Raw genomic sequence first — 19,241 nt, 5'->3', positions numbered from 1 at the left:
TTGGTGGTGGGGGGGCTTCCAAGAGACCCCTCAGAAGTGCTCAGGGACGGTGTTCAGGGCATCAGCTGCGGTGCGGTTGATGTCGACATTCTGTGGGGTGAAGATGTGGAGTTTTGGGGTAATCTCCCCAAAATTTAACACCCCCCCCTCAGTTTGGGGGCGGCGGGGGGGCGTTAATGAGATCTGCACCCTCTTTCTGAGGTGGATTTGGGGATGGGGAGCCCTCACCTGGGGTCGTGCCCGGTGGGTGTTCACTGCCTCGATGTTGAGGAAGATGGACTCAACCTCACACCCTGGTTCCAGGGAAAAAAGGGACCTGGCTGCAGCTGGAGGGGGCTTGGGGAAGGGGGATGTTGTCCCTATTTTAGGGAGGGAACAGCCTCTTTTTTTGGGGATCATTTGTCCCCCTTTTCAGGTGGGATACTGGGGTTGTTGGGGTCTTTTGGGTTGGTTGTTCCTTTTTTATGCTGGGACACCATAAGAGATGGCCCCCATTGGGAGATATTGTCCCCATTTTGGGGAGAAACTGGGGGAACAGTCCCTTTTTTGGGGGAAATTGTCCTCATTTTAGGGGAGAAACTCTGGGGACACAGTCCCCTTTTTGGGGGGACTCACCGTAGGCTACAGGGGTCAGCTTTAGCACCGTGTGCAGGGGACACTTGAGGTAGGGCAGCTCATCTGGGAGGGGTTAAGAGAATGAGGTGGGCACAGCAGGTCTGGGGTGTCCCCAGTCGTCCCCTGACTGTCCCCAAGGCCTCACCCGCGCTCTTGTCCAGGAAATAGGCCAGCAGGCAGCGCATGACAGCCTGGTGACAGATGACCAGGACGTTCTCCTGCCGCTCCAGCTCCATGATGACTGGCTCCAGCCGCTGCACCAGGTCCTCATAGGACTGGGGAGGGGGGTTAGGGGGTGTCCCCAGACCCCTGTCGTCCCCCACCCCCCCCCCCCCGCTGTCCCCCAGGGGGATTTTGGGGGTACCTCTCCCTTGGGGTAGCGGTAGCGGTACTTGTCCTGGTCCCGCAGTGCCAGCTCCTTGGGGTAGTGCTCCTGGATCTCCTCGTAGGTCATCTCCTCACAGACCCCCTGTGGGATAGCGGTGTTGGGGACTGCAGGGGTGTTCGGGGGGAGTCCCCTACATCCCCAAAAATGGGGTGTGGCTCACGGCGTCGATCTCGTTGAGGGCCTTCCACTGCTCGTAGGGCACGCCCAGAGCCTCGGCTGTCTCGATGGTGCGTTTCATGTGGCTCGTCCACACCTTCAGCTCCTGGATGTCCTGGCTGCGGATGAACTGGGCCAGCGCCTGGGCGTACTGGGAGGGGTGGGAAGAAGGGTTTGGCCACTGGGTGTGTCTTGCCCTGGCCCTCTGGACACAGCCCTCATGCGGTAGCAGGGGCTGGGGAGCAGCGGGGTGTGGCCTAAGCCCTGCTCCTTTCTGGCTGTTACCTGGGCAATTACCACGCGGTGTGACTGCTGGGTGTGGCCTCCTTTAGCCCCACACCTCACCTGTTCTCCCCCAGCCTCACCTAGTGCCTGTGAGGGGACATCCCCGAGTCCCCCCAGTGTGTCCCTGCAGGCTGAGCTGGCTCTGACCCCACCTCTTGCCCATGAAGGGACATCCCTGAGTCCCCCAGGTGTGCCCCCATAAGCTGAGCTGCCTCTGACCCCACCTGTCGCCCACGAGGGGACAGCGCCGAGTCTCCCCCGATGCGTCCCAGCAGGTTGAGCTGGCTCTCGCCGTGGCGGCTCAGGTAGATGGCTCGGGGCGTGACGTGGATGTTCATCAGGTAATAAACGGTGCGGCTCTGCACGTGGCCCTGCACCCGGTTCGCCAGGTACCGCAGCCCCACGTCGAAGATCTTGATGTAGGACAGCCCGCTGGGGAGTTCGGGGGGACACCCCGGTCAGGGCAGGCCTGGTGGGGTTATGGGGGGACGTGGGGTGGGGGTCACCTGTCCAGCTCGTCATCCAAGGGCTCGTAGGTGGCCTTGTAGCACTCGATGCGCTTCAGGAAATCGGCCACTGCCTCGTCCTGCGCACGGCCCTTGTAGTCGGGGCTGCTGAGCTTCACTTGCTGGGGAATCGGGGGGAGCACGGCTTTTTGGGGGGTGCACGCAGCTTCCCCCATCACCCCCCAGCTCCATTTGTCACCTCCAGGTCCCTGTTGTCACAGCCCCGCCCAGGGTCTCACCTTGATGTTCTCCTCGATGATGGTGGGGTCGTCACAGATGGACTCAACGAACAGAACCTGGGGGGTGACAGGAAAAGGGGGAGCACCAGTGGCTCCCCCATTTTGTGACACCCCCAAAAAAGTGCTACAGTGTCACCATGCCCCCATGCTGTGACACCCCCAAAATTGGTGCCACCCCCATGCTGTGACATCCCCAAAACAGTGCCACGGAGTCACCTCCCCATGCTGTGACGCCTCCAGTGTCACTGCCCACACCTCCCCAAAAAAAGAAAAATTGGGACACCCCAAAAACAGTGCCACCACCCCCTAAGTCATTGGCACTGCCCCCACTATGCTGTGAGCACCCCAAAACAGTGTCCCCCCCAAAACACTGCAAGCGTCCCCCCCATGTGCTGTAGCCCCACCCAGTCAATGCCACACCCCCCCCTATTCTGGATGTCCCCAAATCTGAGCCATCCCTTCCCCCTCATGCTATCACACCCCCAAATCAGTGTCACCACCCCCAAACTGTGGATATCCCTAAAACCAGTGTCATTCCCCCCCCCAGTCGAGGACACCCCCAAAACAGCATCGCCCCCACCATTCTGTGGATACCCCCAAATCAGTCCCTGGGCACCCCCAAAACAGTTTTCCCCCACAATGTGCTCGAGACCCCCCCCCAAGCAGCATTTCCACCCCCTCAAATTCTATGACCCCCCCCAAATTGTACCTTGTACCCGTTTTCCTTGGCGAACTGCAGGATCACAGCCCGCCGTTCCCTTGTTGTGTTGGTGGCATCAAACACCTTGGGGGGGGGCGTTGGGGGAGAAATTTCAACACCCCCCCCCTCCCCCAATATTTTAGGGGGCTTCGTTTGCTCATGGAGGGGGTTTTAAGTTTTTTGGGGGGGGGGGCTCTTACCGCCACCTGCCCCTCCTCAGAGCTCAGGTAAGTGCGGACATCCTTCAGGGCAGCCAGAGCGCAGTGCCTGGGGATTTGGGGTTTGGGGGGTGCAGCTGTCTCAGCTCAGACCTCCCAAATGTACCCCAAAAATTCCCCTCCTCCACAAACCACCCCTCCCCCCTCCCCTCTAACCTGCGGATCTCCACCCCCTCGGGGTTATCGTGACGGAAGAACTCGTAGTTCTTGTAGCTGGGGACGGCTTCCCTGCGGTACTCACCCACGTTGAACACTGCAGAGGGACCCGCGGGGGCTTCAGGGGGATCCCCAAACTTTTGGGACGCCCCTCCCCACCCCACAATCACTCACCCCGTGTCGGGGTGCCGATCCAGTTCAGGTAGCGGGTGAGTTTTCGGGAGATGTAGGTCTTGCCTCGGGCAGGTAACCCCACCAGTATCACCATGGTGGGGCAGTTCGTGAACTGGGGCACGGAGGCTGCGGGCAGGGGGGAATCTGAGGGGTGCTAACAGCACTCTTATCCCCCCAAGATCTCCCCAACTGCCTTTGCACCCCCAAAACCCTCCTGCACCCCAAGCTGGGGTAGAACAACCTGCCCTGAGTGAGGAAATCTCTCCTCCGTGAACTCCTGTGGGTGTTTTGGGGGGAATTCTCCTCCCCCTTAGCGCACGTGTGTGTTCCCCCCCACACCCCCGTGTCACTCGAGAGGTGCAAAGGGGCACCCACTTTTTTTTTTTTCTCCGGGGGGGGTGGGCAGAGGGTCCTCGTCAGCCGCTCCGATGTCGCCGCCATGTCCCTGCCTCTGCCCCCGCCCCCGGTCAGTGTCCCCGAGGTCACTGTCGCTGTCCCAGCCCCTCAGAATTCACCGCAGTCCCTTGTACCTGGGATTTTGGGTGATTTCTCCTCCATTTTTGGGGTGGGGGTGCCCGGCGGGTGCTGGCGGTGCCCCCCGGGAAGGTCGGAGGTAACGTTATACCCTGGCTGCTGGCCGGGCTGGGAGGGACGAGGGGACAAGGGGGGGCCAGCGGGGCCCCTCAGTGGGGACCTGACCCCGTCACCTTGGGGGCTCAGCCGTGTCCCCCTGGGGGTCCTGCTTCCGTTCCCCGGGGGGGTCTCAATCCTGGAGTACTGACCCGAACCCCCCCCCCCCCCCCCTCCGCGGGCGACCTTCTCCTCCGGGGGTCCCAATCCGGACACCTTGGCTGGAATTATCCCCCTGGGAATTCAAATCCCACCCACTGGGGGACTGGATCTTGTCCCTTCAGGGTTCCCCATCCCCTTTCTTTGGGGTCCTGGTCCTCCTCCCCTTGAATGTCTCAATCCTGTTCCTTTGGGGGTCCCAATTTTCATGTCTTGGGGTCCTCAGTCCCGGGGATGAGGAGGAAAAGGGGATCGGGACCCCCCCCATGGGACCCCTCCGGACACCCCTGACCCCCACTGCTGTGGGGGACCCTCCATGCCTCGGACACCCCCACCCCCCCCCGGACCGGGGGAATTCCCCGGTCCCCCTTCCTCGAGCTGGGGAACCCTCTTGTCCCACTCTCCTCCCCCCGGGATTCCCCACTCGTGTCCCCCGCCCCTGCCGGTGCCACCCCCGTCCCTCCCTCGGTCCAGCCCATGGTGTCCCCCCAGGTTCTCCCCCGGCCCCACCCCCGAACCCTCCTTTGGCCCAACCCCCGGTCATTCCCCGGTGTCGCCAGGTCCCTCCCCGCTCCTCCCGTTCCCTCCCCGTTCCCTCCCCGCTCCTCCCCGGTTCCTCCCCTCGCGGGCATTGGCCGGACCGAGGCGATGGCGGCGATTCGCAGCGTGAAGGTACCGGGATCCCCCCCCGGACCCCGCGTCCCCCGGGGATCTGTGCTGGGGTCCCCCCTACCCGCTGACCCCTCTCTGTCCCCCCCTCCCCCAGGGCCTGGTGGCGCTGGTGACCGGCGGCGGCTCCGGGCTGGGCCGGGCCACGGTGGAGCGGCTGGTGCAGCAAGGGGCACGCGTGGTGCTGCTGGACCTGCCCACGTCCAACGGGGGCCAGCTGGCCCAGGAGCTGGGCGACCACTGTGCCTTCGCTCCTGCTGACGTGAGCACCGGGGGGGCTGCGGGGGCTTCTCCACCTTGACCACACCGGTGACATCCCACCTCAACACAGGGCAACCTTGACCCCGCTGGTGACCTTTGACCCTTCAGGTGGCATCCCACCTTGATGTGGAGCCCCCTTGACCCCACAGGTGGCCTTGGCCAAGGTGGTGGGGACCACCTTGACCCCCCTGGTAACATCCTTCCCCCTCAAATTTGGTCCAGTGTGACCTTGATTGAGGAGTTGGGGTCACTTTGACCTTGCTGGTGACATCCCACCTTGACCTATCCGGTGACATCCCTCCTCAACACAGGCCCCTTGTCCCCAGCTGACCTCAGCTGAGGAAGTGGGGTCTGCCTTGACCACCCTGGTGACCCCCTTTCAATACAGGACCACCCTGACCCCACAAGTCACATCCACCATGACCCCACTGATGATGTCCCACACTGACCCCAATGGTGCCATCCCACCTTAACTCCCCCAGTGATGTCCCAACATGACCCCAGTGGTGACACCCCGCTCGCCCCCAGGTGACCTCTCCTGAGGAGGTGGGGACAGCACTGGCTGTGGCCCAGAAGCAGTTTGGCCGCCTGGACCTGGCCGTGAACTGCGCCGGCATCGGCATCGCCGTCAAGACCTACAACAGCAAGAAGGACAAAGTGCATGACCTGGAGGACTTCCAGAGGGTCATCAACGTGAGTGGAGGGCTCAGGGGTGCCTGGGCAGTAGGATGGGGGTGTCTGTGGTCAGTAGGATGACCTGGTCAATGGGGCAGCTGGAGATGTGGGGGCTTTTTGGGGTGTTCCCAGCACAGCACAGGGGGCTGGGGGGGTACCAGCAGGGTTTGGTGGTGCCCACAAGAGTCCCTTTCCCCTAATCCTTCTCCCTCCCGCAGGTGAACCTGGTGGGGACCTTCAACGTGATCCGCCTCAGCGCGCAGCTGATGAGCCAGAACAAGCCCGATGCCGACGGCCACCGTGGGCTCGTGGTCAACACCGCCAGCGTGGCTGCCTTTGAGGGGCAGGTGAGGGACCCCCAGGGACCCTAGAACCCACCAGGGCAACAGGGGACCCTGCGGTGGTCGGTCACACCTCCTCCCCACAGGTGGGTCAAGCAGCCTACTCGGCCTCCAAGGGTGGCATCGTGGGCATGACCCTGCCCATTGCCCGGGACCTGGCACCGCTGGGCATCCGCGTGGTCACCATCGCCCCAGGTACGGCCACGGGGGCGCACCTGGGTGGGAAGGTGAGGAGGGGGAGTTCCCTGATTCACGCTGGTTTTGGGGTTCCCCAGGGCTGTTCTCCACCCCGCTCCTGGCTGGTTTGCCCGAGAAGGTCCGGAAGTTTTTGGGACAGCAAGTGCCTTTCCCATCCCGGCTGGGGGACCCTGCCGAGTACGCCCACCTCGTGCAGGCACTGGCTGAGAACCCCATGATCAACGGGGAGGTGGTGAGGCTGGATGGGGCCCTGCGCATGCAGCCCTGAGTCTGAGGCAACCCCCAACCCTGTCCCCAAATTTTGGGGGGGGGCATGGTCATGCTGGGGACAGAGAGCAGGGATGGACGCTATGGCTGGACGCTCTCCGGGGACACTCCAGGATGGGAGCGCTGCGGGGACAAGGACTGGGGACACCGTATGAATGGGGACAGTCTCTCCTGAGTGGACACAATCCCCCCAGCCTCGAGTGGGGACGACACATGAGTGGGGACACCCTAGGATTCGTGGACAAACCCCATGAATGTGTCCATGAGGCCCCTCAGGAACTTGGGAAACCCTGTGATGGGGACCCTACTCAGGTGTGGGGGACCAATCCCGAGCCCCCTGGGCGTGGGAACCTCCTTGCCCCCCGGGTCCCTCTGTCCCTCCCTCGAGCCCCTCCCCCATCGCAATAAAGCGTGTTCGCCCACGCGGCATGCCCTGCGCTGCCCCGCCTCCAGCCTCTCCCCATTGGCTCGTGCCGCTGTCAATCTTCAACAGTGCCAGACGTGATTGGACGGTTAGGGGGGTGGGAGAGGGCAGATCCTGCCCGCCGCGCCCGGGGACTTGCGCGGAACTCGCATCTGATTGGCTGAGGGCAAAGGTTACAATAAGGGCGGGGCGTGGCAACACCTTCCGCCCGCTGATTGGCTGATGCGTCTGTCAGTACAGCGAGACGAGCAGGTGGGCAGGTTCAACTCTGATTGACCAGAGAGGAACTTCCGCCGGAAGCGGCTCGTGAGGGGACCGGGACCGGAGCCGGGATCGGGATCGGGACCTGGAACGGGCGGCCGCAGCCATGAACATCCGCAACGCGCGGGTGGGCGGCCTGGGGGGCAGGGGGGCGCAGCCGGGGCTCGGCGAGGGGGAGCCGGAGACCGGAGAGGGATCGGACGGCGGTACCGGGCCCTGGGGGAGGGTGTGAGGGAAACACCGGGCCCTGGAGCGGGGAAGCCTGGGGTTTTATGAGGTGTCTGAGGTAGGGACCGGGCTCTGGCAGGTGCATTACCGCGCCTCAAACAGGGGAGACTGGGGTCTTACAAGGGTACAGAGTGGGATCCTGGGCTTTGGGAAGGGGCGCCGGGCCCTTGAGGGGGCTCTGAGGGGCAGTACCGGATCTCGGTACTGTTTGGGGACTCTGAGGTGGGCTGTGTGCCCTGGAGGGGCACACCAACACCCTGGTGTTGGCGATCACCGGGGCCGGTTCCGGGGTGACTCCCCCGTGCCCTGGTTCCGCCTCCGCCCGGCAGCCCGAGGACCTGATGAACATGCAGCACTGCAACCTGCTCTGCTTGCCCGAGAACTACCAGATGAAATACTACTTCTACCACGGCCTCTCCTGGCCCCAGGTGTGGTCCTGGATCCGCCCCTGTAACAACCTGGCTCCCTCCTCCTGCTCCGGACACCTGGATCTAACCCCCCCTGCCCTCAGTGCACCTGGATTTCCCCCCAGGTCTCCCTCAGTCTTCCCCTGAAACACCTGGATCCCTCCTTGGGACACTCGGGGACCCTGAATTTTCACCCAGGAGCCCTGGAGTCCCCCTGAAACACCTGGATCATCCCCTCTCTGGGCTCCTAGACCCCCTCCTGGTGTACTGGGATTCCCCCTCCTCAGAGCCACTGTGACCCCCCCCACTGGAATTCCCCCCACCTCAAACACCTGGATCTTTCCCTGGGGCCCCAGAATCCCTCCCCAGGACCCCCTGGATCCTTTTCCTTACCCCAGGGACACCTGGATCCCTCCAGCATACCTGGATTCCCCCCCCCCCCCCAAGCACACCTACCCCCTCCCTCACCCCTTTTTCCCCCCCTTAGCTCTCTTACATTGCTGAGGATGAGAATGGGAAGATCGTGGGATACGTCCTGGCCAAGATGTGAGTGTGGGGTGGGGGGGCCCTTCCCCCCATTTTCCTGGGGTTCTGGGGGCTCGTGGGGGGTGTTGTAGGTGGGATTTGGAGGTCTCACCCCCCCCCTCACCCCCATGCCCTCCCTGTGATTGTGCAGGGAGGAAGATCCCGATGACGTCCCACATGGACACATCACATCCCTGGTAAGGCAGGGGGGTTTGGGAATAGGTCAGAGGCTTTTTTGCGGGGCTTGGGGGTCACATGAAGGTTTGGGAGGGTTTCTTGAGGGTCTTAGTGGGCTCTTGGAGGGAGCCTCAGCCTGTGGGGCATTTCTTGAGGGTCTTTGGGGGGCTCTTGGATGGGGCCTGAGGTCTTGGGATGCACTTCAAGATTGCTTCAAGGGTTTTGGGGTGCACTTACAGGATCTTTGGTGGCTCTTTAAGTGTTTTGAGGGACTCACGGAGGGGTTCTGAGGCTTTGGGGGTTTTTTGAGGTCCAGTAGGGCATGATCTGGGGGTGCCCCAGGGGTGTCGGGTAGTTTCTGGGGTGCCACGGTGAGTTTTTTTGAGGTGTCTTGGATGGGTTTGAGGTGCTCTAGGCTGTTTGGAGACCACAGGCAGTGAAACATCTTCCACCTGGGTTGGTTTGGGGGTGCCCTGTTTTCTTTGGCAGAGCCCCAGCCCATTTTGAGGTCCCTCAGGGAGTTTTGGAGTACCCCATCTGATTTCTGGCATCCCCAACCAATTTTGATCTCCCTGCGGTCCTGAAATATTCCCACCAGCTCCTGGCTGGGTTCAGGGGTGCCTTGAGAGTTTTGGTGTTCCTTCGACTGTTACTGGGGTCCCCCGGGGATTTTTGGGGTGTCCCAGCCCATTTTGGGCCCCCCTAGGCAGTGAAACGCTCGCACCGGCGCCTGGGGCTGGCACAGAAGCTCATGGACCAGGCGTCCCGGGCCATGATTGAGAACTTCAACGCCAAATACGTGTCCCTGCACGTCCGCAAGAGGTGAGACCCCCTCCCCATCTCCCAAAATCCCCCCCAAAACCGTGGGAACACCCCTAAAATAACCCCCCTGTTTGTCCTTGGCAGCAACCGGGCAGCGCTGCATCTCTACTCCAACACCCTCAACTTCCAGTGAGTCTGGGGCAGGGGGAAAAGGGGGTTTGGGGGAGCTGGAGGATGAAATGTGGGGTTAGAGCAGCTTTGGGACAGTTGGACACAAAACACCCTCCACCCTCATTTGTGAGCCCCCCAAATTTCCCCTCCAGGATCAGTGAGGTGGAGCCCAAGTACTACGCAGACGGAGAGGATGCCTACGCCATGAAACGGGACCTCACCCAAATGGCGGATGAGGTACAGCCCCCCCGGGACCCCCAAACCCTCCTGGGGGGTCTCCCAGCCCCCCAGGGCCCTTCCAGGTCTCTTCTTTCTCCGTAACCCCCTCTTTGTCCCCCCTCACCTAGCTGAGGAAGCAGGTGGAGCAGAAAGAGCGGGGCCGGCCCCTGGCCCCCGCCGAGCCCCCCCGGGGTGGGGATGGGGTCTGCGGCTCGGGGGGGCCCCCCTCGCACCCCCCCACAGGACCCCACCACCACGAGGATGGGGGGGGCGACAGCAAAGACGTCAGCGAGGTCAGCGAGACCACCGAGAGCACCGACGTCAAGGACAGCTCCGAGGCCTCCGACTCTGCCTCATAGGGACCGCCGAGAGTTCCCCCCAAAATCCCTGGGACCCCCCTGGGGCTCCCCAGACCACCGGGAGCCCCCAGGGACCCTCCTGGTGCTTGTTGGGGGCAGTAAAGCCCCTCTCTCTCCAGCCTGTGCTATGTCTGTGTGCGACCCTGGTCTAGGGGTGCTCGTGTCTTTTTGGGGGGATCAAGGTGGGGGGGGGCGGGGTCTCGCTCCCTCCCTCCCCAGGGTAAAGTTGGGGGGCGGGGTTTGGATTGGTCACGCCCACTCAGCTTTGGGTGGGGGCGTGACCTCTGCTGATCCCTCAGCTGCTGATTGGTTGGGGCGCGGCCCGCGCTGAGATTCGCCCGCTGATTGGTGGAGACGCGCAGCTATAGTGCCGCCATGCGGGAAGGAGGAGAGGAGCAGGCGGCGGTGCGGGGCGGGCGGAGGCACCGGGACCGCGATCGGAACCGGGACCGGAGCGGGGTCGGGGCAGCGGGAACCGGGCAGGCACCGCTGCTGCGTGCGCTTCTGCCCACCGCCGGGACAGGCCGTGCCGGTGTGTACGAGGCCGGTGCGGCGGACCCGGCCCGGTGCGTTTCCCCCGCCGCTGATATCGCCACGGCCCCGCAGATGCAGCTGCGGTTCGACGGCGGTTCGGGTTCCCGGGGGGGCTGGCGGAGCTCGGGGAGGCGCTGGAGGCGGTGCTGGAGCGGGAGCTGGGGGGTGGGGGGGGCACTGGGATCCGGCTGGAACTGAGGGGAGGGGTGATGTGGAGGCACCGGGACCGAGCTGGAAAGGGGAGGGTGGGAGGGCGAGTCACTGGGACGGGGCTGGAAAGGGGGCAGAGGCGTATGTGTCACTGGTACCGGGGGGATGGAGACACCGGGATCGGGCTGGAAAAGAGGGGGTACCCCACTGGGACCAGTGGTGTTCATGGGGAGACTTTCACCGCAGGTTCTGAGAGACACCAGAAGCAAATGGAGGGGGGGTGTGGAGCAGCAGCAGTAGGAATGAGGTCACGTCTATTGGGGGACACCAGAGCAGGAGGGGGAGTGTGAGACAGAGTCTTGCACTGGGAGGGGTTTTAGGGGGACAGGTAGTGGACTGGGGGGAGGAGTGTGAGGAGGGAACTGGTTCTGTCGGGGAGGGGGTGTCTGATGGCTTGCTCTGGGTGCCTCCCCCTTTTTGTGCTGCTGCGGGAGCACTGGGGCACTCACGGGGGTCCTTGGCACTTTGGGGGACTCCCTCCTGGTCCTCACATCCAGGAGCCCCCCCCTCCAGAGCTAGGAGAGCCCCTCACCCCAGCACCAGGTGAGGAGGGGAATGACCCAGGGGAATAAAATCACCCTGAAATCCCTCCCCCACTCCCTTGGGGTTCAAGGGAGGTCTCTGTGAATCTGTTAAAACTTTCTCTTTATTATAATATATTTTTAGATATAAAAAGAAAATTTTACAAGTTTTTAACCCAGAATGTACAAAAATGGTTAGGAAATGGTTGTGTTTCTCCCCTTGTGTGTGGTGTGTGTGGAGGGGGGAAGGATTTAGGGGGATGCCCCCATCCCCCAGATGATGGACCTGGGAAGACTGGGGGTCCCTGGAGAGGGGGTCATGAAAGGGTTGGGAGGAAGGGGGGGGTGAAAGGCCTTCGAACACCCTGAGCTGTGTTGGGGGCCCCCAGCCCCTCATTACCCGCAATGCCGGTGGGGTTGGGGGGGCAGAGATGTGCAGCACCCCCAACCGCCCCCCTCCCCCCCCCCCAAATTAGATTCTGCCCCTGTTGGGGTCTTTCTGTCCCACAGGGGGGTTGGGGGGCTCCTCAGTTGGGATCTCTTCCACGCCACTGCCTGGAGGGGGAGGGTTGGGGGGAACAAAATCAGCCCCCTACCCCCTTTCCAAGAGGACTCTGGGGGGGTGGGTCCATCCCCCCATTTCCTCAGGTGAGGAGTTTTGGGGTCCCCCCAGGGTAGAGGGGGGAATCGGTCACTTACCATCCCCATCATCTGGGATCTCCTGCACGTCCTCGTCATCATCCAGGATCACCACGCAGTCCTCGCCACTCTCACTGGGGAGGGGGCGTTAGTGTGGGGTTGAAGGTTCGGGGTTCCCTCCCCTGGTCTCCCCCCTAAACCCCCCAGGGGTGCAGCTCACCTGTCAGGGGGTCCCTCTGCACCCTCCCCCAGCAGGTAGAACTGGAGTGGGTTGGGCCAAAGCTCCTCCTTGATGATCTGGGTGGAGCAGATGGGGAGGTCAGGGGGGTACTGGGAGCACTGGGAGGTGTTACTGGGAGCACTGGGCTCACCTCAGCCACACGGTCCCCCGCAGGGAAGCTGTGGTCCCCAAACCACGCAAAGAAGCTGCGGGGGGCTGGGGGGCCCTTGTGGGTGCGGGAACGGGGGTCCTGTCCCTGCCACCACCGGATCGGGGTCGAGTGGGACACCAGGTGACCTGGGAGGAAGGACAACACATGAGGGGCTCTCTCTGGAGCCCCCCCAAACCCCTCCTTGGGCTGTAGGAAGTGGGGGTGCCCCCCTGCCCCAACACCCACCAGAGGGGCTGCGCACGAACTCCTTGGCCACGACGTCATTCTGGAAATAGGGGTTGACACTGAAGAAGAACCGGATGCGGCACCCAGGGCGGCTCTGGCCAAACTCCTCCACCTGTAGGCCCAGGTGTGTTACTTCAGGGGAGCCACACGGCCCCAAATCACCCCCCAAAATCCCCTCCAGGCACCTGCAAACTCGTCATGTAGCTCAGCGCGTCCTCGTCACGGTCACTGATCATGGCCGAGAGCTGCGGGTGGTTCAGGAACTGGGGATGGGGGAGTCAAGGAAACATGGATCTGGAGGTTCCCATAAACCCCCCACCCCAAAATGCAGCCCCCCAAGGATACAGCGGTGACCCAGAAGCCGGGGATGTGCTGGATGAGGCGGTTGCGGCGCTGCAGGTGGGGCCGGCGGCGGAGGCAGAAGCGGGTGCGGAGGCGTTGAAAGGCTCGAGCTGCCTCCTCCTCCACGGCCTCCAGCTCCAGCTGCACGGCCTCCAGCGCCGCCAGGTACCGCGCCGGACCTTCATCCCGCTCCTCTTCCTCCTCCTCATCCTCGTCCAGGGAGATCACCGCGCTCTCCTCGGCCACCTGCTCCTTGGGGACTGGGACCCCCGCAGGCTCTGGGACCCCCATGAGATCTGGGAGCCCGAGGCCACCACGGCTCTGCCCCACACAGGCTGTGGGGGTGGGCTCCAGGCCCTCCTCAGGCTCCATGGTGGACTCCACACCACCCTTCTGCTCTCTGTCCCGCTTCACGTGGCCAGTGATGGTGGTCTCCAGGCTTCCTGCGTCCTCCCTGGTGGCCTCCAGGCCCTTCAAGACCTCCCTGCTGGTCTCCTGGTCCTCCTTCCCTCTTGTCTCCCACTCCAAGCACTGGGTACTGGCAGTCTCTACACTTGCCCTGGGTCTTGCAGGGGTCTTTGCCTTGCGCCTGCTGGTGCTTTTCAGCTCCCCACTGGGAGAAGCATCACTCTCCACGCTCCCCAGGACCTTTGTGGTGGTCTCCAGGCACCCCTTGCTCCTTCTCCCTTGCTCCAAGCAGCGAGTGACAGCTGTCTCCAGGCTGCCTTTCCGCCCACTGGTGGTCCCAAGGCTCCCTGTGACCTCCCTGCTGGTCTCCAGACCACCCGTGGCCTCTCCGGTAGTCTCCAGGCTTCCCTTGGATTCCATGGGAGTCTCCAGGACAGCCTTGTTCTGCTCCAAGGAGTGTGTGACAGCAGCTTCCAGGTCCCGCATGGCCTCTCTGGTGGTCTCCATCTCCTCTTTGACCTCTCTGGTGGTCTCTGAACCCCCTTTTTCCTGCTCCAAGCAGTCAGTACTTGTGGTCTCCAGGCTCCCTTTGCATCTCTTGGTGGTCTCTAGGTTCCCCTTGGGCCCGTTGGTGGCCTCCAGGCTTCCTGCTGTCCCGGCAGTGGTCTCCAGGCCCTCTGTGACCTCTCTGGTGGTCTCCAGGACCCCTTTTTCATGCTCCAAGCAGCGGGTGATGGTGGGCTCCAGAACCTCCTCGGCTTCTTCGGTGGTCTCCAGGCTGGCCGTGGCCTTTCCGGTGGTCTTCAGCCCCCCCGTGCCCTCCCCGGGGGTGTCCAGCCCCTTCCCGGCCATAGCCGCGATCTCCGGGTCGCCGCCAGGGGGGGCGCGCGGGTCGCCGCCAGGGGGGGCGCGCGGGTCGCCGCCAGGGGGCGCGCGCGGGTCGCCGCCAGGGGGCGCGCGCGCGCCCCCGCCGCCGGCCCGCGCATGCCCGGACCCGTCGCCCCGCGCGCGCGCGCTGCGGCCCTCACCACGACCTCCGGCGGGGGTGGGGGAATGGGCCGTCTCCCCGCGGGTAGCGGCGGCGGCGGCAGAGCCCGTCCCGGTGGCCTCGTCCAGGCGGCGGAGCTTGGCCGGGGACGGCCGGTCCGTCCCGGCCCCGGCCCCGCTCATGGCGGCGGCTCCGGCTCCCGCCGGGGCCGAAGCAGAGGCCAAAAAAGCGCGCGCGCCGCCGCTGCCGAAGCCCCGCCCACCCGCTCGTCACTCGCGCGCTACCCATTGGCCGGTTGCCATGGCGACGCCCGTCACGCGGGGCGGGCGGGAAAGGGGCAGCCAATGGGCGCGCGCTGCTTTGGCGGGCTCGGGGAGCCCGGTGGGCGGGGCGTGGGAGCCGCGCGCATGCGCAATGCGAAGAGCGCACGTGCGGGCAGCGAGAGAGCCCCGCCGTGAGGGGAGAGGCCCCGCCCCACTCCCGCCATGAGGGGCTGAAGGAGCGCGGGGCAGCGGGAGTGGGACCACCCCGGAGGGGACGGGTTCCCCTTCACACTGTCACCTGAGGGAGTGGGACCGTTCCTATAGTGACTTCAGGAGGGCTCCCCCTTCTGCACTGTTACCTGAGGGGCTGAGGGACCGCGGGGGCGGGCAGGTTCTCTCCCCCGAAGGGGACAGAATTTCCCCCCCCCCCCTCAGTGAGTATAGAGGGGCTGGGGACCCCCACTGTCACCTGAAGGGCTGGGATTCCCCGCCTACATCGCCTGAGGAACTGGGACCCTCCCAGAGGGACTTCAGAGGGGCTGCCCGCCCCCTTTCTGACCCCGCTGTCACCTGAGGGGCCGAGGACCCCTAGGGACTGGCGAGCCTCCCCACCGTGACTCCAGAGGGGCTGAGACTCCCACACGCTATCACCCAAAGGCATGAGGGTCTAACGAGGGAGTGCAACATCCAGAGATGACGGGATACCCCCACAGTGAGTCCAGAGTGGCTGAGACACACCCTGCTGCTGTCACTTGAGCTGAGGCGAGAAGGACCCCCAGAGGGACTGGGACTCCCCCCACAGTGACTTCAGGAGGGCTGTGTCGTCCCCACCCCCACCCTGCTGTCACCGGAGGGGCTGAGGGACTGCAGGAGTGGACAGGAGGGACAGGAGCACCCCTCACACTGTGACTCCCAGAAGGGCTGGGCTCTCTCCCACACTGTCCCTCAGAGGGCTCAGGGACTGCAGGGGCAGCAGGACCCCCAGGGAGGACCGGACCCCCCCTCCTCCCCTCAGATGGGACACGCATGCTGTCATCTGATGGACTGGGACCCCCATACAGTAAGTCCAGTGGGCTGAGAGTCCCCCCCGAATCACTGGGGCAGTCCCCACAGTGAGTCCTGAGGAGTTGGGGCCACCGCAATGACACCTGAGGGCACAGGACCCTCCTTTGGCTGGATCCAGGGCAGGGAGGACCCTCCATGAGGACTGAGAACCCCCTCAGCCGCTGAACCCCCTCAGGAGACTCGGGATCCCCCTGGCTGCTCCCAGGACACTCGGGACCCCCACAGTTCTTCAAGGGGGTTCAGGACCCCCCACTCCAGCTCTCCCTGGATACTCAGGAACCCCCCAGTTCTCCAGGAGGGTCAGGACCCCCCATCCCAGCTGCTCCCTGGATACTCATTAACCCCCCACCCCCCCAAGTTCTCCAAGGGGGCTCAGGACCCCCATCCCCGCTGCTCCCTGGATATCTAGGACACCCCCAGTTCTTCAAGGAGGCTCACGACCCCCTCCACCTGCTCCCTAGATACTCATGATCCCCCCCAGTTCTTTCAGGGGGCTCACGACCCCCCCCATCCCAGCTGCTCGCAGAACATTCAGGACCTCCCCCTCCCCCCTCCCGGCCGCTCCCCGGGGCTCACAGACCCTTCTGTCGCGACATGTCACCCGAAGGTGAGCGTGCCCCACCTGGGGGGGGGGGCTGTTTGTCATCCACGGGGCCCGTGACCTTTGCTGGGACCTTCCCCGGGGGCAGGAAATGGCTGCGACAGCGACGGCAAGGTGGGGGGGGGGAACCCGGCCCCCACCCCCTAAACACAGACAGACAACCCTTCCCTACCCCCCCACCCCAAACTTCCACCCCAAAGTGCGCCCCACGACAAGAACTCGGGGACACCGTCGTTCCATGGCTGTATGTACACAGGGGCGCCCCAAAACCCGGGTGGGGTGCACATGAGACGGGGGTGGGGGGGGGGGGGGGTTCCAGACAGTGACAGTGCCCCCGCCCCGAGATGGGGGGAGGGCAATTTGGGGGTGCCCTTTCATCGCTCCACGTTGCAACTCAGCCTACCCCCTTTCCCCGACTGATTTAGGGGTGTCCCACGCTTTTCAAAGGTGAAATGGGGCGCGGGGTGCTGTGACGATTTGGGAGGTCACAATTTTGGGTGGTGACAATCGGACTCCCCCCCCCCCCCCCCGACTTCACGTGAGCCAGGCCAGCGCCAGGTAAAGCCCCAGGGCCAGCGCGGCCGTGGGGCCCCCCCCGTCCCCCCAGGCCACCGGGACCAGCACGGCCAAGGCCAGGACCACCCCGCACCCCCTCAGGGCCCCCCCCAAACTGGTCCCCCGGCCCCGGGGGGGCCGCGCCGGCACCACCAGCGCCCCCTCCACCGGCCCCCCCCTCCCCAGCAGCACCGGGGGGCTGCACCGCCCCCCCCCCTCGTAGCGCAGGGCCATCTCGTTGGCCAGAGAGGTGTTGGGGGCTCGCTCGGGGAAGGGGGGGCCCCCGTTTCTCGTGGGGGGGTCGCTGTCGCCGGGGTCCCCCCGCAGCCGGCGCAGGTGGGACAGGTAGAGCTGCTCCAGTTCCCTCGCCACCGCCTCTTCCTCGGCTCCCTGGGGAGGGGGGCACAGTTTGGGGTACCCCCGTACTCGGGGAGGTACGGTTTGGGGCACCCCCTTCCTTGGGGGAGGGGGGCACCCCAGTTTTGGGGCGAGAGGGTGGTGTCTCACCTGTGCTGGGGGCTGCTCCGCATCCGGGGGGGGCGTCGGGGAAGGGTCAGGCTCTGTGGGTAAACGGGGGAGGGTGTTGAGGGACCCCCAAAATTGGGGGGGATCCCCAGAATTGAGGGGGACCCCCAAAACTGAAGGGTGTCCCAGCAACTGGGGTGCACCCCCAATTTGATGGGGGAGCAATACGTACCTGTGCTGTGGTCGGGGGGTGGGGGCTGCACGTCCTCTGCCTCCTGTGGCCTTTTGGGGGGACACGGGTGTGGGGGCGTCACCGGAGAGGACCCATTGCCCCCCCCGCTCCCCCAAATTAGGGGTGGGGGAGCAGCATCTGCACCCCCCCAGAATGTGACCCACATCCGGGGTCCGAGGGGTCCGGGGGGAACCCAGGCATGCGCCACAGGCCCCCCCTCAGTTTCGGGGGGCACATGCGGGGTGGGGGGGGTTGACCCCATTTTGGGGGTCCCCCATGCAGATCCCCCCTCCCCCCCATCTCTTACCTGACCTTCCCAGGCCTCATCCAGATCCCGGGGGGGGGCGGCTCTACCACCGCGCCCCCCTCCCCCCATACGAGGGTCCCCCCCCCCGCCCCCCCCCAGCGGCCCCCCCCGCCCCCGAGGGTCCCAGGGCCGGTATTGCCGCAGGCGGGTCAGGGGCAGCCCCAGAGCGTCGGCGAAAAGGACCCGTCGGGACCCCCCACCCACACCGGGGGGCGCGGGGCTATCGGGGTCCCCTTGGGGGGCAGCGGGAACTGCGGGGACCCCCGGCGGGGGCTCGAGAATTTCCGGGAGTGGGGGGGACGGGGTCGAGGCGGGCGGGAGAGGGGTCTCATCGGCCGAGGGGTCATGGGGGGCTGGGGGGGGGATCCCGGGGATTTGGGGGGGGGTCTCGGGGCGCGGGGGGGGCTGGGAGGGGCCCCCCCCGCGCGGGGCACGCCGGGAGTCCGGCCACGGGGGGGGCGCCGGGGCGGAGGCGGGAGCCCGGGCCATGGCGGAGGGGCGGGGCCTGCAGCCGCAGCGTGGGGGCGGGGCCGGGCCCGAGGGGCGGGGCCTGAGGGAGGGGCGGGGCCAGTCAGGTGGGGTCGGGGGACTGGTTGGGGGTCCCCGGGGGAGGGGCTGTGAAAGGGAGGCCCCCACCCCCCCGCCCCTGGGTTCACTGCAGGGTGTTTTGAGGGCTCCTAGAGAATGGGGGGACCCCCGCGGGGTCGGGGTCACAAAAGGGAGGGGTTAAAGAGCCGTTCCTGGGTGGGGGCAAAATGCGCCCCCTCCTCCCTCCCTGTGTTTGCAGCCCTTTGGGGATCGCTGAGAGTTAAATGGGGTCTCCTGGGTGCCCGGGGATGTTTGAGGGAGTCCTGCAGACTGCGGGGGTGCCTTGAGGGGATTAATGGGCTCCCCCGTTCTCATGGGTCTCCAGGGTCTGGGGGAGCAAAGAGGGGTCCCCCCAATATCTGCTCCCCTTGGGGGAGGTTACGGGTGGAGTGGCATCTCTGGGGGAGCCGCCAGCACCCCTAAATGCCTGAATCTCTCTCCCAGGGGTTTTTTGAGGAGTCCTGGGGGGGGGCTAACCCTAACACCCCCCATTGGGAGAGCTTTGAGGGGGTGGGGGCTTTGAGGGGGCATTAAGGGCTCCCCCCTCCGAGTTCCCCACACTTCCCCCCTGGGAGAGGTACTGGGGTTCCCTTTATGACCCCCCGCTCGAAAAAAAAAAAAAAGAACCTTGGCACAAGTGAAAATTTGGGACGGTGCTGATGCCCCCCCACATGGGAAGGGAGTCAGAAGGGGGCGCAGGGGACCCCAGGACCCCCCCAGGTGTGGGAGGGTTCTC

The 19,241-nt window shown here is 64.9% G+C and overlaps 4 protein-coding genes across 6 annotated transcripts; 2 read left to right on the top strand and 2 right to left on the bottom strand.

Moving 5' to 3' along the window:
- Positions 1–30: 30 nt before the first annotated feature.
- PFKFB1 (6-phosphofructo-2-kinase/fructose-2,6-biphosphatase 1) lies at positions 31–3,995 on the bottom strand. The gene is made up of 13 exons (XM_062512103.1): positions 3,968–3,995; positions 3,264–3,360; positions 3,090–3,156; positions 2,899–2,973; positions 2,190–2,246; positions 1,951–2,072; positions 1,669–1,876; positions 1,164–1,310; positions 980–1,084; positions 761–890; positions 616–678; positions 229–293; positions 31–90 (listed from the first exon to the last, which is right to left on the bottom strand). The coding sequence occupies exons 1-13, from the start codon at positions 3,993–3,995 to the stop codon at positions 31–33; spliced, it is 1,224 nt and encodes a 407-aa protein (XP_062368087.1).
- Positions 3,996–4,874: 879 nt separating this feature from the next.
- Positions 4,875–6,638, top strand: HSD17B10 (hydroxysteroid 17-beta dehydrogenase 10). The gene is made up of 6 exons (XM_062512105.1): positions 4,875–4,898; positions 4,993–5,157; positions 5,685–5,849; positions 6,050–6,178; positions 6,259–6,367; positions 6,448–6,638. The coding sequence occupies exons 1-6, from the start codon at positions 4,875–4,877 to the stop codon at positions 6,636–6,638; spliced, it is 783 nt and encodes a 260-aa protein (XP_062368089.1).
- A 721-nt stretch (positions 6,639–7,359) lies between these two features.
- On the top strand, positions 7,360–10,282 carry NAA10 (N-alpha-acetyltransferase 10, NatA catalytic subunit). 3 transcript variants are annotated; one of them, XM_062512109.1, is made up of 8 exons: positions 7,360–7,449; positions 7,880–7,978; positions 8,445–8,489; positions 8,638–8,679; positions 9,366–9,481; positions 9,566–9,610; positions 9,745–9,829; positions 9,940–10,282. In XM_062512109.1, exons 1-8 carry the CDS (start codon positions 7,429–7,431, stop codon positions 10,168–10,170), a joined length of 684 nt encoding a protein of 227 aa, XP_062368093.1. In that variant the 5' UTR covers positions 7,360–7,428; the 3' UTR covers positions 10,171–10,282. The 3 variants fall into 3 exon arrangements, with proteins under 3 accessions (XP_062368093.1, XP_062368092.1, XP_062368094.1); XM_062512108.1 differs by having other exon boundaries at positions 8,445–8,503; positions 8,634–8,679; XM_062512110.1 differs by lacking the exon at positions 9,566–9,610 and having other exon boundaries at positions 8,445–8,503; positions 8,634–8,679.
- Positions 10,283–11,654: 1,372 nt separating this feature from the next.
- On the bottom strand, positions 11,655–14,611 carry LOC134055601 (testis-specific Y-encoded-like protein 4). The gene is made up of 7 exons (XM_062512007.1): positions 13,037–14,611; positions 12,877–12,954; positions 12,692–12,803; positions 12,446–12,591; positions 12,295–12,371; positions 12,135–12,208; positions 11,655–11,990 (listed from the first exon to the last, which is right to left on the bottom strand). The coding sequence occupies exons 1-7, from the start codon at positions 14,609–14,611 to the stop codon at positions 11,908–11,910; spliced, it is 2,145 nt and encodes a 714-aa protein (XP_062367991.1). The 3' UTR covers positions 11,655–11,907.
- Between the last annotated feature and the right edge of the window lie 4,630 nt (positions 14,612–19,241).

The sequence above is a fragment of the Cinclus cinclus genome, chromosome 33 (genome assembly GCF_963662255.1).
Source record: "Cinclus cinclus chromosome 33, bCinCin1.1, whole genome shotgun sequence".
Lineage (NCBI taxonomy): Eukaryota > Metazoa > Chordata > Aves > Passeriformes > Cinclidae > Cinclus > Cinclus cinclus.
Note: the sequence above shows the minus strand (reverse complement) of the source record. Positions and strands in the feature narration are given on the sequence as shown.

Bases quoted from the DNA above. Each gene is read 5' to 3' on its own strand.
- NAA10 (XM_062512108.1), top strand. From the start codon at position 7,429: ATGAACATCCGCAACGCGCGG. The intron at 9,482-9,565 runs GTGAGACCCCCT...TGTCCTTGGCAG, and splicing joins TCCCTGCACGTCCGCAAGAG to CAACCGGGCAGCGCTGCATC. The intron at 9,830-9,939 runs GTACAGCCCCCC...CCCCTCACCTAG, and splicing joins TCACCCAAATGGCGGATGAG to CTGAGGAAGCAGGTGGAGCA.
- HSD17B10 (XM_062512105.1), top strand. From the start codon at position 4,875: ATGGCGGCGATTCGCAGCGTGAAG. The intron at 5,850-6,049 runs GTGAGTGGAGGG...TCCCTCCCGCAG, and splicing joins ACTTCCAGAGGGTCATCAAC to GTGAACCTGGTGGGGACCTT. The intron at 6,179-6,258 runs GTGAGGGACCCC...TCCTCCCCACAG, and splicing joins TGGCTGCCTTTGAGGGGCAG to GTGGGTCAAGCAGCCTACTC.
- PFKFB1 (XM_062512103.1), bottom strand. From the start codon at position 3,995: ATGGAGGAGAAATCACCCAAAATCCCAG. The intron at 2,974-3,089 runs GTAAGAGCCCCC...CCCCCCCCCAAG, and splicing joins CTGAGGAGGGGCAGGTGGCG to GTGTTTGATGCCACCAACAC. The intron at 91-228 runs GTGAGGGCTCCC...TTCACCCCACAG, and splicing joins CCCACCGGGCACGACCCCAG to AATGTCGACATCAACCGCAC.
- LOC134055601 (XM_062512007.1), bottom strand. From the start codon at position 14,611: ATGAGCGGGGCCGGGGCCGGGACGGACCGGCCGTCCCCGGCCAAGCTC. The intron at 12,955-13,036 runs GTATCCTTGGGG...CCCCATCCCCAG, and splicing joins CCGGCTTCTGGGTCACCGCT to TTCCTGAACCACCCGCAGCT. The intron at 11,991-12,134 runs GTAAGTGACCGA...CTCCCCCTCCAG, and splicing joins GATCCCAGATGATGGGGATG to GCAGTGGCGTGGAAGAGATC.